The 15,643-nt window shown below is 38.0% G+C and overlaps 1 protein-coding gene across 2 annotated transcripts in view; it reads left to right on the top strand.

Moving 5' to 3' along the window:
* Positions 1–2,157: 2,157 nt before the first annotated feature.
* The window catches only part of LOC117287946 (cytoplasmic dynein 1 intermediate chain 2-like), a 28,740-nt gene continuing 15,254 nt past the window's right edge, over positions 2,158–15,643 (top strand). The window contains exons 1-7 of one of the 2 annotated variants that reach the window (XM_033768596.1): positions 2,158–2,247; positions 3,476–3,620; positions 7,706–7,820; positions 8,380–8,467; positions 10,272–10,396; positions 12,284–12,301; positions 15,360–15,449. In XM_033768596.1, the coding sequence (XP_033624487.1) occupies positions 3,522–3,620; positions 7,706–7,820; positions 8,380–8,467; positions 10,272–10,396; positions 12,284–12,301; positions 15,360–15,449 (535 nt within the window). In that variant the 5' untranslated portion in view covers positions 2,158–2,247; positions 3,476–3,521. The remainder of the gene's footprint in view (positions 2,248–3,475; positions 3,621–7,705; positions 7,821–8,379; positions 8,468–10,271; positions 10,397–12,283; positions 12,302–15,359; positions 15,450–15,643) is intronic. The other variant, XM_033768597.1, reaches the window with a different exon arrangement.

The following is a 15,643-nucleotide window of genomic DNA, read 5'->3' as shown; positions in this document are numbered from 1 at the left end:
TAACTTTTTTTTGTAATTGTGAAAGAGGACTGGAACAAAAAGGAAAGTCCCCAAAAAGTTGGTGCGGCCAAGAGAAGCAAAGGCGCCTGATGGAAAGTATGCCTTGCCTTGTGTAACCCGCACATCGTGATCCAAGATAATTGCGTGCAGAGAATAATAATGTAAGAAATATGGGTATACATAGGTCACAAGGGAGGACATCTCAAGTCACTAACATTTGTTTTCAGGAGAGACTATGGGTCAGGATGGTTTTGGTATAGGTCCCCATCTGTAGAGGTAAACATGAGTCCGTGAAAGTTCTGGAAAGTTTACATGGCGCAGTGTTTAACGACACTAAATTAATATCATCGAATTTTTTAAACAGCTGCAGCGGAAGGGTTTTATTGAAAATCAAAATCAAAGAAAAAAGTTCAACACTGTATAGTGTATGGATGGCATCACACTGATCGCAATGTGGGTTCGATGTCATAAGAAGACAGTTGTTGGAACATGAACCCAAGCGCTTCATATGCGCTGCTTGGTGTGTTGTGCTTGGTGGTGATAAGAGGTTATTACAGAAATGGCCTCTTACCCAAGAACCAAGTGACAATACATTTGTTAAGCGCCTTGATCTACCAATCCAAATATTTTGCTAATGAAATGACGAATTGTTTGAGCGGGCTTTTCGTTTCAAGAAGATAAGGGTATAGGCCCTACGACTGTTTGGGAACTTAAGGGGCACTGTGAAGAATAGGGAGGTGGCGGTTCGTAATCAAATTTGTGAACCTTGTGTATCATGGGTAAAAATTAGACCTATTAATCCTTTTAAATTTCATTGTTAAAGTGCTGATGAGTGTTTTATCAGCGGAGCCCGTGCTCTTTGTCACGGCGGCGCTTACTTTTTCGAGCTTCTTTCCCGTCTTACAAAGTAGCCTTGAAGTTTGGCAATTTTTAGGTGAGATTTATCTCAACGTTTTAAACCCATCTCTCCACGACGGACCCCCTTTTTTTTCCATTAGCCATGTTAGTCGTTGATGACACCTCGAGACTTTGCCTGCCACTGTGGGCCACGCCCACTGATCTATACTACTGTCAGTATATCAGTGGTCAATGCAAGTGGGCAGTGTTACTCTCAGCGAGGATGAGTACTAAACATTGTTGGAAACATTGAAGCACTCTTGAATATAACACCAGACAACCCCCCCCCCCCCGCCCCATAAACCTAAAAGTACCATTTTTAGTCGATCGAGAGAAAAATATTCCAGATAAACGAACAACTTTTTAATCTGAAACTTTCTATTCCAAAAGAGTTCTATGACCATTGATTAATGGACATTTTTAATCGCCCCTGTCGCATGCAATTATGTCCTCTATGTCCGGAGGACAGTATTGCATATGCAATAATGTCCGCCGGACGGCTTTGCATTATATGCAACCGTGTCCGCCCGGACGCTGCTGCATAATGCAATTGTGTCCGCCCGAAAACATTTGCATATGCAGTTGTGTCCGCCCCGTGCAAAACTGTCCTTGCAGGAAATTAAACGCCCTCATTGGTGGACGAAACACGTTCGCCATTTTTTTTTTTTTAAATGAATGAAATGGAAAATGTTCGGCCGTTGGGTATTATAGCTGCAATCATAAAATACGTGAATATTCATGCTGTACATGTAGGTTCAGTGCATGCACGCTCGCTTTCGCGGCCACATACATGTACAGTCAAGTATATGTCCACCGGACGATTTTGCATCGCCCCGGACACGATTACATATGCAAAAGTGTCCCGGACACTTTTGCATGGCGGACTCATTTGCATCTAACAGCCCACCCCCCCCCCCCCCCCCCCGCCCCCGTCGCATTTTGTTCATGCACTGGAAATCGGCATGTCAAGTGGTTTTCAATAGGGAATTCTTTTTCCTCTCAATCGATTAAAAAAAGTAATTCTTTAAAAAAGGGATTTTTCTTTTAAGGATGACTGGACAGCCATTGTCATTTCTCACCTTGTCCACATGTACATGCTGAAAATACTTAGACAAAATTAAAATCCGCCCCCATACATTTATATCAAGTACGACTGTTGCAAGTTTATTGTATAACACCCAATGGTCATTGGTCTGTTTTCCGCCTCCTGAACTGATCTTCCCGTGTTGTATTAAACCTGATTAGCGGATAGTCTGTCCAAAATATTGGGATCCTTGCATTCGTTGATGGTATACTGTGTGTGCGTGGTGGATGGTTTGATGTGACAGCAGCGGTTTCTCTGTGATTGTGGTGAGTAATTTTAGTAATTTTGCAAGGTTTTCTTCCAATTGAAACCCCAAAAATAGTCAATAAGCAATCGGTAAAATGTCCCCGTTTGGGGGGGGGGGGGGCAGGGAGCCAAAATAAAATGTAGGGTTATCAGGAAGTGCCTCCATTATCATTATTGTAGTCCATACCATACATAAAAAGTAAAGACTGTGGTGAAAAGTCGAGCTGGATTATGTACACACAGACAGTCTGGGATTCTGGACTGGACTGGCCACTCGGTTACAGTGCAGTAGCCGGAAAAGTTTCCGTACGGCGCCACTTTTTTTTTCATTCGATATGAAACAATATACTATTTTTTAGTATTAGTATTGTATTTTTCAATCAATGAGATATCCCTTTTTTGTAAAAAATAAAATGAGTGAAAAGTGGTGGAGCCACACGGAAACTTATCGGATCCCCTTTAATTTTAAGGCTTTTAACAAATTTTTTAAAAATTACTTTAATTAGGGCAGATAAATTAGTGACATGTTATGAAAAGGTACAGCTACAGAGACACGAGCTGCCAGATTTGTTAAAAGTTACTACAACAATCGCTGTGACAAGTAGTGTGTCATTTCTACCTTCATGGTTAGCCCCACACAAGTGGGGGCTACCTCCATGGTCAAAAATCAACTGAACTGGGACGAACTGGCTGTTTGCAGAAATAAATCATACATGTCTAGACTCTAGTTACATTCTAGTTCTACAAGGAAGTTCATGGTCCCACTCCAAACAACATTCGTCACCTGCAAGTTAAACTACATCAACATAAACTCGTACACTCAACTCATATACGTGTTCAACCAGATTGTCATTAATTGACGATCAAAATAATCTCGTAACCCTCCGGCCTGGCGGCCGTTCGGACGAGGGTTACGTTATCGCAACTAGTAAGTGCAGACACGGTTTCCCTGGAGATGACCCCCGACCCTGACAAGTTGCGTCATGCTCTATTTTTAACCGTGGGTGATACCTGACCTAAGATTTTTAACAAGAGACGTCAAGGAATCTTTGGTCAGGGGACCAGACTATACGCTCCAAAGGAAACATTTTTGAGTGAACATGCAATCATCAATGGTCGCTTATTTATAAATGTTATTTATTTGTTAATGTTGAGCCCTGACTGTTCTCAGCAAGTGATCCAATAGCTCCAATGACATATATAACAAATTTGTTAATCAATGAACAACATTGTCTTCTCTCTTTTCAGGCGTTTTCTCGAATTAATTCTCGTAGTAGAGTACAGTTGATACAAGATGTCAGACCGAAAGGCTGAGCTTGAGCGCAAGAAGCTTCGTCTTCAACAAATCAGAGAAGAAAAAAAGCGCAAAGAGGAAGAAAAGAAAAAACGAGAGGTACAGTTTATTTTTAAAATCTCTTCTCTGATAAAACCTAACTGGTCAACATTTTTATGTTTTTTTGTTTGTTTCAGCACCTTGAGCATCTCATTGGATGTGTACTATAAATTTACTGTATAAGGTTGAGTAAAAAAAGAAACATGTTTAGCGTCCGGGTTTCTCAAAAAAAAGGAAGGAGGAGGGGCTTTTTATTTTTTATTTTCTATTTCAAGATGGCCACCATTTTTTTTTAAATGTCAAATATCCGTTGTTTTTTCTACTGCTCAAACAGATGAAACATTTTGGAAAAGACGTTCAGACAAGACATTCAGATTGTTTAGCTGAGATCGTTTAAATAATAAATATAAACTAGAGCTAAATTGCATTTGTGCACAAAACAATAATAAAAAAAACTTTCACAAAAACAAGAGCTGTTTCGCTGCACTTCGCTACGAAACAGCTAAAAAAAATTTAAAAAGAAGCGGGCGGGGACGCTTAACATGTTTCATTTTTCACTCAGCCTAATAAGTTCATTTAGACGTAAGACCATAGTAAGACTGAGCTATGACAGACAGGCTAACATTTTTACTTTTTTTTCCTTTATATCATTTTAAATGAGATGCTCCAAGTACATGTACATACAATTGAAATGTTGACTTAAAGGTCAAACAAATGTACACTTAGTTCGCATTATATTCATGTCCTGTTCCGTAAATTTTTCTTTGTTCAACCCCTCTTTTACAAATTTACCCTTTCTGATTCCCTGATGGTTATTACGTGTATAAAAACAAATATTTGTGTAAGAAACTCAGCAAGCGTGTAGATCTGGCTTGCTAGTTAAAGGAAGAGCCATATTCCTTGCTATTTTTTCTCTGTTAGACAGTTAGAATTACCTGTGCATTTCATGTATATTGTATTCCAAATGTTATACCTGTACTGTATTACACCCCAGGATGATCTTAGTGCACCCACTACACCTCCAAAGGTACACCTACCCAAGTGTGAAAAGGTAGGGTAGGGCAGAACATTGCTATTCAGGAATGGAGCAACCACACTGACACCACCCACCCCCCCCCCCCCCCCCCTAAACCACCCCTACTCCTCAGTTTTCTGCATAAATCGTTTTATAACAAGACTTGTAAACTGTAATGACAGAAACTTCTTAGATTATGGCTAACACTCAATTAGTATTAACAGATTTGAGATAGCAGGAATGTCTGACATGTCTGAGTGCCTGAAAGGAAATTTGCTGCTGTTTATCTACGTATGTCAATGTTACACAAGACGTTTGATGTTACAGTTGTTTTCCAGTAGCTACTAGGTCTTGTTCCCTGTATGGAGTGTGATTATATAAGGGTCGAGTACATTTGATCTTTACAAAGGGGACCATTCTTTGTCCGCATCCTTGAAGCATACGTTTGATAGGTGACATCACTGGGTGTTTTTGGATTTTGACAAAAAGTGAACTTTTAAAAAGTGGCATGTTACACCATTTAACATGACATTTAAAGGTTTGTAATTTTATGTTTCCATTTTTGTAAAGATCTCTTGGAAAATGAATTTGACCTTGAAGCCCTTTTTTAAGCAGTGTGTAAAATTGGCTGAAGGATGTGTCCCATTAAAGACAGAAATGGATTGCTTACATGCACTCACTCTCTACAATGTACATGTACATGTACATGTACATCTATAATAAGTATTGTAAATATTCCTTGTGCATGGACGTAATACACTTTTCTACTGCGTTCACATGCCAACAGGTTTATTTATAGAGTCTTTGTGGGTATAATCATTGGTCAGCTACGTATTGAACCTAATGTTGTGAAAGCTTGTTTAATCTGCTTGTTAAATAGACAAAATTAATTCACGTAGGAACGTTAATTGGCCTACCTGTGTATTTAAACTGAACTATTCAATAACATACGTGTATAACATGTTGCTAGTCATGTCTGTATTGGAATGGCAATTTAATAACATGTCCTCTGTCGGGGTGCTAGTGTTTACAGCTTTAAAGGGTGTATTTATGTACTTTTTCCTAACAAAAAAAACACAATGTCCCTAGATTTACATTTTAAAAACTTACACAGTTTGAAGATTATGATAGTAGAAAACTTCCCTTGAAATTTTACTTACTGAGGTGCTGTAGTTTTTGAGAAATGAGTAAAAGTAATAATTTTCGTCTCAGTTTTAGCATGTAAAAACGTATTGACCAGTTATGCTATGGTTTTGGTATAATATCATAACTGGTTAAGGGGATTTTACATGCTAAAATAATTTTGGTCTCATGATACCAAAATTATGTTGTGACTTGTTTCACTCATTTCTCAAAAACTACACAACCTTAGTTAGGAATATTTGAAGGGAAGCTTTAAGGTTATTACACAGGATTGTTTTAAATGTTGTTTAATTACTTTAAAGTCCAAAAGAGTACTGAAATTAAGTTCATTGGATAAACAAATTTGATTGTTACAACAAAATTTGAGGACAAATTTTGTACATGCTGACAATTGGGCAGGATGGTTCACTATTTTTTCCTGACTCATTTGGCCAAATTTGTATGCGATTGATCGTACAAAACATGATCTGTCTGCGACTATTTTGTCAGCTCTACCAATCCTGTATAATTAACACCTTTAATACTCTAACGTATTCATGACATTGAATGGTTTACATTGTGTAAATTATGGATTCCAGTGTCATTTGGCATACTGTTTACTACAGCTGCTATAACATTAATGCATACTATGTACACAGAACTCAAATATTAACAAAGGCCAACTTGGTCATCTTGATCTTGGGAAAACAGTCCGAGATACTTTCTGAAGGAGATGTCCCTTCTTCAGAAGGAGTGGTCTCACCCTTCATAACAGGCATGATCATAACAGGCATGTGGATGGACATGGAATTATGAATTCTATCTAACCCAGTGACTGCAAGTGTCGTTTATGCTGGGTGGCCATAACATCACAATAGGCAACAATGTGATGGCAAGCATGCGCTTCCACTATGTACGTAACTGGATTGGAGCTCCAGTTTCATGTACACCGACACATACCTGTAGTGTTATCTTAGAGGGGGGTATACTGGACACCCTGTTCTAAATTTGGACACCCTGTTTTACCTGTCATTTATATATGTATTGTACATTTTGTATGAACAATTTGGACACCCAGTTTTTAAATTTCTAGCAAATTTTGAACCCTAGTACCAAATCCAGGCTACACACTTGAGAAACACCATTATGACAGTCCCCCTTTAAATCAGAATGATATTTTAGGCTTGTACAGTTAGTAAACTTGATAATATGTATTATAGAATACTGTAACATGTGGTTTTTGTTTCATAGCATTATGCATGTAGAATAGCAGGGCATTGTCCCTTGTAGTGCAATTGTTCAATTCTTAGAAATCAATATTTCAACAATGCTCTTGTGGCATTTGCTTTATGCATGTAGTTGTGGCCTATAAATTGTTATTGTTGTATTGACTGCAATTATAAAATTAGATCTGTCCATATTGGCAAAATGATCAGAAATACAAACTTCATTTGGTTATTTTCTGTTTTTTCTTTTTAGCAGTGGTGACATCTTTCAAGTTAGAAATTCAAAATGGTTTTCTATGTCTGTGTTACTCTGAAGTGGAAGTTAACTGTTGTTTTCTCATTTTCTTGTATTTTTTTGGTAAATTTTTGGGGACATTATGTGGGTCACAGTGCAATAGATTTGAGGAAGTTCCTCTAAGCAACAATTTTCTGCTAACCAGTGAAATACACTTGACATTGGGGCAGAATTTCCTGCTACCGTAAGCGCTGATTCTTTGCTTATGATAAGCAGAGACATGAAATTGGGCTGGCCTTCAAAACATTTGTACCTCTTGAAATTGCACAGTTTTTGGTTGTTGTATTTTAGCCTTGTGTTTGTGGTTATGAGACTTGATTTTAAGCGTGTAAATCCTCTGTGAAGAGGTGCAGTTACAGGGAGAATGCCACCAACCCGCATCACTTTGTTGTCCAAACAAGAAATAAATAAGGCTGTTATAATTTACTGCTTTTTGAAAGTCTTTATGAGCATTTCTGATGATGCGCCTCCCCCTGTTTGATTTCAGGCTACTGATGCGACTAAGGCTGTTGAAGCAGGCGGTGGTGGACAGGACAAGAATCTTGAGAGGAGACGACAAGATGCAGATGCCCTACTCCAAGAGCTAGGCTTGCCACAACCAGGTAGGTTAAAGACCTGGGCCTAATTTCATAAAACTGTTAAGCAGAATGGCTTAGCTAAAATGACCGTGGTACCAGTCGCATGCAATGTTACTTGTATGGTGTTCTGGCCGGTATCCTATTTTTGCTTAGCAAACATTCTTTTTGTGCGAAGCAACTTTTGGTACCTACAGTCTTAATCAAAATTGGGCCCTGGTCCTTATTTCATTGAGCTACTTGATCAACAAAACTATGTTTACCAGTATACAGTTACCAACCAAAACACAATGTCATTCACGTACAATCTTTGACTGGTGACTGGTATTCAGCTCGCTATTGCTTAGCAAGAGAAGCTTACAAGTTAAAAGCAATATGTTCTGCCAAAGCAGCTTTGTTGAGTTGGGCCTATGATTAACTGGCCCAGTACTGAAACCACTGGGCCTCTGGCCCTTTTGTCCAGCTGCCACAACATTTATAACCATTTTCAGACAGTGGCATAGCCTTGATGCTTTTTTATTGTACGTGCATGTTACTATAATAACTATTGATTGACATGCTGCACTGGAATGTTAACTCCTTTCAGGCTTAGCACCACCCTCTCCTTCAAAGTCATCTGTAAGTGAAACAGGGAGTCAGGATTCTACACCAGATGGTGCTCCCTATATACCAAGGTACATATATTTTATAAGAAAATACCTGGCTATCTTTGCAGTGAAACTTGATTTGGGGCCATTCAGAATAATCAATTTCAAAAATCTTCAAAATTTAGGATGGGTCAAATTAAGTTAAAGGAATGCTACAAACTTCAACAGGTTTGTCAGTTTATGTATATGTTGGACTACATAAAGTGCTTACTCTGCCATCAACTGTTTTGTTAGCAAAAACCAATTCTGTAATGTTCCTTTAATGAAAATTTAAATTCAGTTAAAACTTTTCATTAACTTTTTATTATGTACAGTACATAAGTTAATAACAATTAAAAGAAGAAGAAAACATATCCAGCTAGACAAAAGATCGTCAATTTCATTCCTGATTAAACTAAACTACAAAGTTGTTTGTTAAAGCCATAAAATCCACTGAAAACTTGGAGACTGTTGATCTAAATTATCTGATTTCTGTGAGGTTACATACATGTACATGTACGTGTATATTGTTCTCCAGTGTATCGATTATATTATGTAGCCATTCAAAATTCAAAAAATTTAAATTTAGGATGGGTTGGTGGGTAAAAATAATGTTGAAAAGAAAAATTTATTATACAAAATTTACTATTCTGAACTGCTGAATGGCCCCTTACCATATTGTTGTTTATGTTTTTTACCCTACAACAATGTGTGTGAAGCACTGTACTGTACTCTGGACCTTTTCTGAGTCCCGATGAATCAAATCTAAAGGCAGATTCCTTGAGCGGGATTCAAACCTTCGCCGTTCTAGAGCACCAAGCTTGCATGCTAGCTATAGGCCAGTTCAATATTAGCAGCTGTTACAACAAGGATGAATGGCAAGTAACACTGCGTAGACAGCTGTTGTCCTAACTCAAAAGTGTAGTCAGATACATGTATTGCAAAATGTTGTGTCTGTCATTCAAAGTGTTTTTCTATAAATTGCTTTCAGTTCTCTGTGCAGAGATAAACGCATACCATTCTGTGCTTTGTAAAACTTGATATTTAGATTAATAATTCCGTCATATTATTATGATTTTGTGATTAGGAACCGAAACTCCAGAAACTCTTTGTTTTTGTGTTTTCCTTCTCTGTAATCAGTTGGTAAACATTAGCCCCATTGCTGGATCAATTGTCATGGGTTAATCAAACCATGGTAATACATGTAGGTGGTTTGTAATGCCATGTTAAGCATAGGAGTATGACAAAGGTACAGGTGTAGATTTTTTTTTTTTTTTTCATGCAAGTTGCCAGCGACACAAGGCATGAAGGCCACTTCAAGGTGTGGGCTATAAATTAAACAAAATTCAGAGGCCGTTTCCATTTATTCCTAGAGCTGAAACAGGGTTTATCCCTTTTACAGTCCATATGGATGTAGGCTTGCTACATGTGTCATCAATCCGAGCCTGACCGGTAGAACAGAAAGCACTACCACCCCAATTTTGATAAGCAGGTGTCACGACCGGGATTCGAACCCACACTCTGCTGATTAAACACCAGGGCTTACCCCCCAATTCTGCGCAGAGGATCCCCATTATCCCCTTACTGAGCAAGTGCAAAAATTCTGCGCACACAAGCAAAATTCCCATGCTAACTCATGATTATGCTTGATGTCAATGGGGAATTGTTGGCTTCCACAAGTGCCTATCTTTCTCTTGCGGAAGCAGAGACATGAAGATGGTCTTGTGTTTTGATATGTGGCCGTGATCAAAATGCTGGCTCTCAATCCATCATGTCCATTATCAATTTTGGGAGCCCATGACTCAAATACATGTAAGTAATGTTGTGTTTGCTTTTCTTTTCTATTTGACAGTGCCAGTCCAAGGCATAAGCCCAAACTTGGTTTATCAAAGCCTACTATCATGGGATTTCCACCCAAGGAACTGGTGACCTACGCTAAGGAGACACAAACTCCGACAGAGACTAGTGACAAATCAGGTTTGTATAGAATTTGTAATATTTCCCATCTCTTTCCGCTATCCTACTTTCCCATATTTTTTTATTTATTTTTTTGTATTTAATTTTTGTTCCAACATTTGAAAAGTGTGAAAAGAAAGTACGCTTCACAAAGTGAAGATTTAAACCAAAAACATAATTTTGTTGGATTTTACTTCACCTTTCTTTCAGTGAAAACGTAAACCAAATTTGAAAGACGATCTTACATTAGTAATCAAACATTTAATCTACTTGGAGTTGTCAACCACTGGTTCTTCTCAGAACCAACTCTACTCACAATAGATTTACACATGGTGCTACGGTTATACTCCCACCACGCAAAATTTCAAATCCTACTACTTCAACTCCTTAGTTGTTAACACTAGCAGGGCTCAATTATACAAAGCACTAAGATTCATCTTTAGAGATGAGTGTTTCAGTACTGCCATAGCGATTAGTATGTTGACATCAAACTTTGCTGAGCAGTGGGAAACTTTTAAACATTATAGGTAGCAGCAGTCTTACTAGGTAAATTTCCATTGTTTATGCCGTTCTGAGCATGCTCACATTTCCAAGAAAACAAAGGATAAATATACCTGGTAAGTCTGCTGCCACCTACGGCAGTGTCCCCAAAAGTCTCCCATTAAGATTGATATCCACTTAATGGTCATTCTTATGTAGTCCTTTGTGAAATCTAGCAATTACCAAACACAAATGATTTCTAAAATTTTTACCACAAATTAGACACACTTCAATATCAGAACTGCAGTTTCAGCACCTCATTTGCCAAGTTCATTCCACAATGGCAAGAATCCAAACATTATGTACTTTAGTCCTTGTGGTACAAATTAGTGATTGTGATTATGTCACATCTTCTTAATGGAGCCTCGCTGGATAGCCTTTGATCTTTGACGGTGTTTGCACTTGGCAGTCACTCTGCTCAGCTCTATGATATTGAAGTAGCTTAGTATAGTAAACTGGTAAAGGAATGAAGAGATTAGTAAACAGTGCATTGTATTATATCTATCTTTAGAAAGCTCTTGACTTTTAATAAATCAGCTCTGCAGCTATACATGTAGTTTAGCATTAGATGATTCTGACAAGCATCACAATAGAGGGTACTGTTTTGCATATTCTGTCACATGAGCAGTTTTTCCAATGGTTGTATTTTTTGTTAGTGGGTCTGTCCACACTAATGAATCAATATGATATTTGCGGTACTGTAACTGGGAGGGTACAATACAAAAGAGGATACAATTTCCTCTGTATTTCGTTTTGGTACATTTTTCAGCTGATACTGATTGTGCTTACCAAACAGTTAAAATAAATATCTTACATGTGTATACATGTAGTATAACTAAAGAAATCACTTTGTACCATGACAGAAATTTTGTATGTAAAAGGATTGAACAGAAAAAGTTTTATTCCTTTTCGCCAATTTTTTTCTCATTTTTTGAATTTGAGATTTCTTACCAATTTAATAAAACTGATCAACTCAAATTATTGTCAGTTTTTATCCATTCACATGTTGAAACACTTGTGAGTGGCTTCAGGTATTTAAAAAAAGTTAAAGCCATTGAAAAAAACTTGCTTACATGTATAGGATGGTACGTAGATAGTGGTACACCTTATTGTTTTTTTGTTGGATACATAAAATAATCAATTGTAATTAGCTTTTTATTGTGTTTTCTCAAGTTGTCCGTGCATGGATGTGCCCTTCCTTTCTACATGTACTCGTTCGACCAAGTAGACTATTGCCGCTGACGCAATGTGACCTATATCTTGTTGTTGCGTATTTTTAAAATTTAGTTCTCTCTATTATTGCTTTCTTTTTTATGCATCACTCTCTTCTTGCATCACCAAAAACAATGTGCACACTTTGATTGACAGACCAATCGGACAGCGAAGGTATACCTGCATGTAAAAACACTCTGCATGTTTTCCTTTGGATGTTTGTGGGTTTTGTTTTTCCTTTTTTGGTTGATGTGCAGAGCTGCCAACCCTCCCTGAATCTGCAGAAAGTTTCCCAAACCAACTCTTGGGCCTTGATTTACATCTTTTACTGGGCAAGGCCTAAGCTTCATTTTGCAACGGGCACTTCCACTGGAAAATCTTAAAGTTCATTTGGGAATAGGAGCCTTTGGGGAACCCTAGGTAGCAGCAGACTTACCTGGTAAATCCATTGTTCTAAATGTGCACAAGCCCAGGGGTGGATTTCACAAAGAGTTAAGGCTAGCCTTATCTCGAGTTAGAACAAGTTACTCCTCCTAACTTGTAGGACTAGCCATATTGTTTGTAACATCTCCTAGGACTAGTCCTAACTCGTTGTGAAATCAACCCCAGACTCTTAAACAATGGAAATGTACAAATGTACCTGGTAAGTCTGCTGCCACCTAGTGTTCAAGAGTCACCCATTTCTAAAGGTGCAACATTGCCAAGACCAGGGGCTCCAGTTGGCCTCCGTGTGGTTCCAGGCCCGAGTTTCCACATTCTGATGAACAAACTTGAAAATCTCCCTGATTATGGACACTTTGTCGTTTGGAGATGCCAATGTTGGCAGCGCTGCATTATGTGATATGTGGAAAGGTTTTACACCCAAGTGTAAGAAAGTGTTACTTACATGTAGCTTGAATATTTTTTTAAATAAAGAAACTTGCCTAGGGTTCCAATGTTTACTGAAAAGTGCAAAACGGCATCCAAATACAACTGTTCCACTATTTGAACACTAGCAGTTTCAGCTGTAACATACTTTCTTTTTAAAGAAACTGGCAAGAGAAAGTTATAGAAACAATAACTGCAGTCAAGGTGTTTTCTAGGCACCCTGCTAAATGCATGAGAAATGCAACAATTGAAATGAAACCCAGGCTGAATGCAGCGACATGCAACCAAGGATAATAATATTAGGCAGTTCTTATTTGACATGTTTTACAATAACGTAATGTATCAATGTGCTTTACAATAGTGCCCCGATGGGCCAAAAACACTCACTGTAATCTTTTAAAAAATGAGGGCGTCCAAAGTAAATTCGGGTCACCAAAGTCTTCCACCATACACAAAGTCAGTTTAGAAAAATAATTTGTGTGTACATGTCATCTGAAGTGAATTGGTTGATGAACCTGGCGGAGAGGGCCATTTGATCGCTTCCTTATTTAAGTGTTGTATGACAAAGCGAAAATTGCAAGGCAAGTTTTTGAGACTATCAAGTATGGGACTTGAATGTGGTTAGAGGGCTAGCTAGCTGTTTAATCTTGTTGCATATCTTTTTAACTTGGTGCCTGTGTAATGCATGTGGGTGGAAGGTAAGAATAAGGTTGAAAGTGATTGTTTATAATTTCTTCTTAAAACTCATGTGGGCTTGTGGCTTACTTTTCACTTGGAACGGTTATGAAGTTCACTTTCACATGTTTTTTTATAGGGATTTCACAACTTTTGGGTAAATGCCTGATTACAAGTATTTATCCATGGTCGTAAATTATTTGTTTGGTTTGAAGGTGGATGGTTGAGGTGTTGGAAATATTTGTATGTGGACCTTTACATGGGGTACTGTAACTACAGTGTACAATACATGTACATTACATTCCTGTATTCAAACCCAAAGTTTTTGCTATTTATGGCTCCAAAGCTGGCATACGATGTGTAATTTTACAAAAGAAAATCACCCATTTCATCTTTCATCGGCATTCCTAATGACAAACTGTTAATTCTGAGATGACCCTGAGTCTTAAAAGAATGCATGTAAAACAAGAATTCATTATTAATTTGTTTTGCATAAATTATCAAAGAAAAATTAACTCCAGTGCAACCACTATGGGCTTCTGGTAATCGGTGGAGCCAGTTTGTATGCCGTGAGCATGGCTTACGAACAGGATCTTGTGCAACTGCAATGCATTATGTTCATCAAGACTTTAATGTGATGCCCTGTGCCTTGTTGCATGTAGCCCTTCTACCACTGACTTCCTAATGACAGAACGTCTGTGCATGCACCTACATGTAGCAGTCCATGATTCATGTTATATTTGATTGAGTGTCAAGGAACAGGTGGGTTTTACACAAAAAACAACATACTTATATAGTTGTTAAATGGCTAAAACATTGGGGTTTCATTTCATTTACTCAAGTTATTCCTCCCTACTGCATTTTATGATTCAAATAGTTAACAACTGCATATTTAAAGAGGAAGGAAAATGCAAAAATTTGATTTTCTGATGTACTCAGTTTCCAATAGATATTGTAGTCTTCGGGTGAGTATGAAAAGAATTATATACAAGTCTCTTACCTCACATTAAAATGGTGTAAATTGTCATTGCATTCAATACCCATCCAGTGCAAAATGTTTCAACATCCAAAACATTTAATGACATCATTCTGAGAAACATGTGTCTGTACAGTTTTGCACGGGGTGTTTTGGTTCATTCCTGACTTTCAATCAACTTTAATCACAACAGCCTTGAATTTGAATTTGACTGACAAAATATTCCTCCTTAAAATGCAATAAAGTCGTATCATAAACTTCACTCTGACGTCAACCCTAAGAAATCTAAGAACTGATTCACGCATGGGAGGTTCCTCAAATTCAAATGTTTTGCGGTGAACATTTATACAAACCATTACTTCAAAGAGAGTCCTTTCTCAAAAAAATTTAAACTATCAACAGCAGGCCTTGAACTTCCACTGTTGAAGGGGCAAAGCCATTTCCCTCCAGTAAGGGCACTTTTATGAGGAAAAAGTAAATTTGTACAGAAACCTTGCACAGGGCACCACATCAAAAGCAAAGGGCACCAGGGCAATTGCTGTGGGTGTAGTGGATTATTTCGAGGCCGGAACAGCCACCAACCAAGTTCTTCTGTTATTAAATTTTGGAGTATAAATTACCAATCTTTAAATGACCCTGCCTTTAGAATTCCCAAGAATTTACCTTTAGAATTCCTGACTAATGGTTTGATTATTTTCTGGAAACACCATTCAGATGATGAGGAGATGCCTCCTGAACCGGCTCCAGTTGCACCGGTCCCTGAAGTTGCTCCAGTTGAAGAAGAAAAGGAAGAAGAACCCAAAGGTATGTCTATATCTATGTACAAACGCAAAGATGGTAACTAAGAATGCTGTAGATTCCAGGGCCCAATTTCATAATGTCATAGAGCCTCTTCCGCTTAAAAGTTTCTGCGGAGCTAATTGTACACGTGACATTATACAATTGTTGCACGTTGTGACGGGGTCCATGGCGTGTTGTACACTCGAGGGGGAAACTGG

Source organism: Asterias rubens, chromosome 3 (assembly GCF_902459465.1).
Source record: "Asterias rubens chromosome 3, eAstRub1.3, whole genome shotgun sequence".
NCBI classification, from domain to species: domain Eukaryota; kingdom Metazoa; phylum Echinodermata; class Asteroidea; order Forcipulatida; family Asteriidae; genus Asterias; species Asterias rubens.
This window is presented reverse-complemented; position numbering and strand designations above follow the sequence as displayed.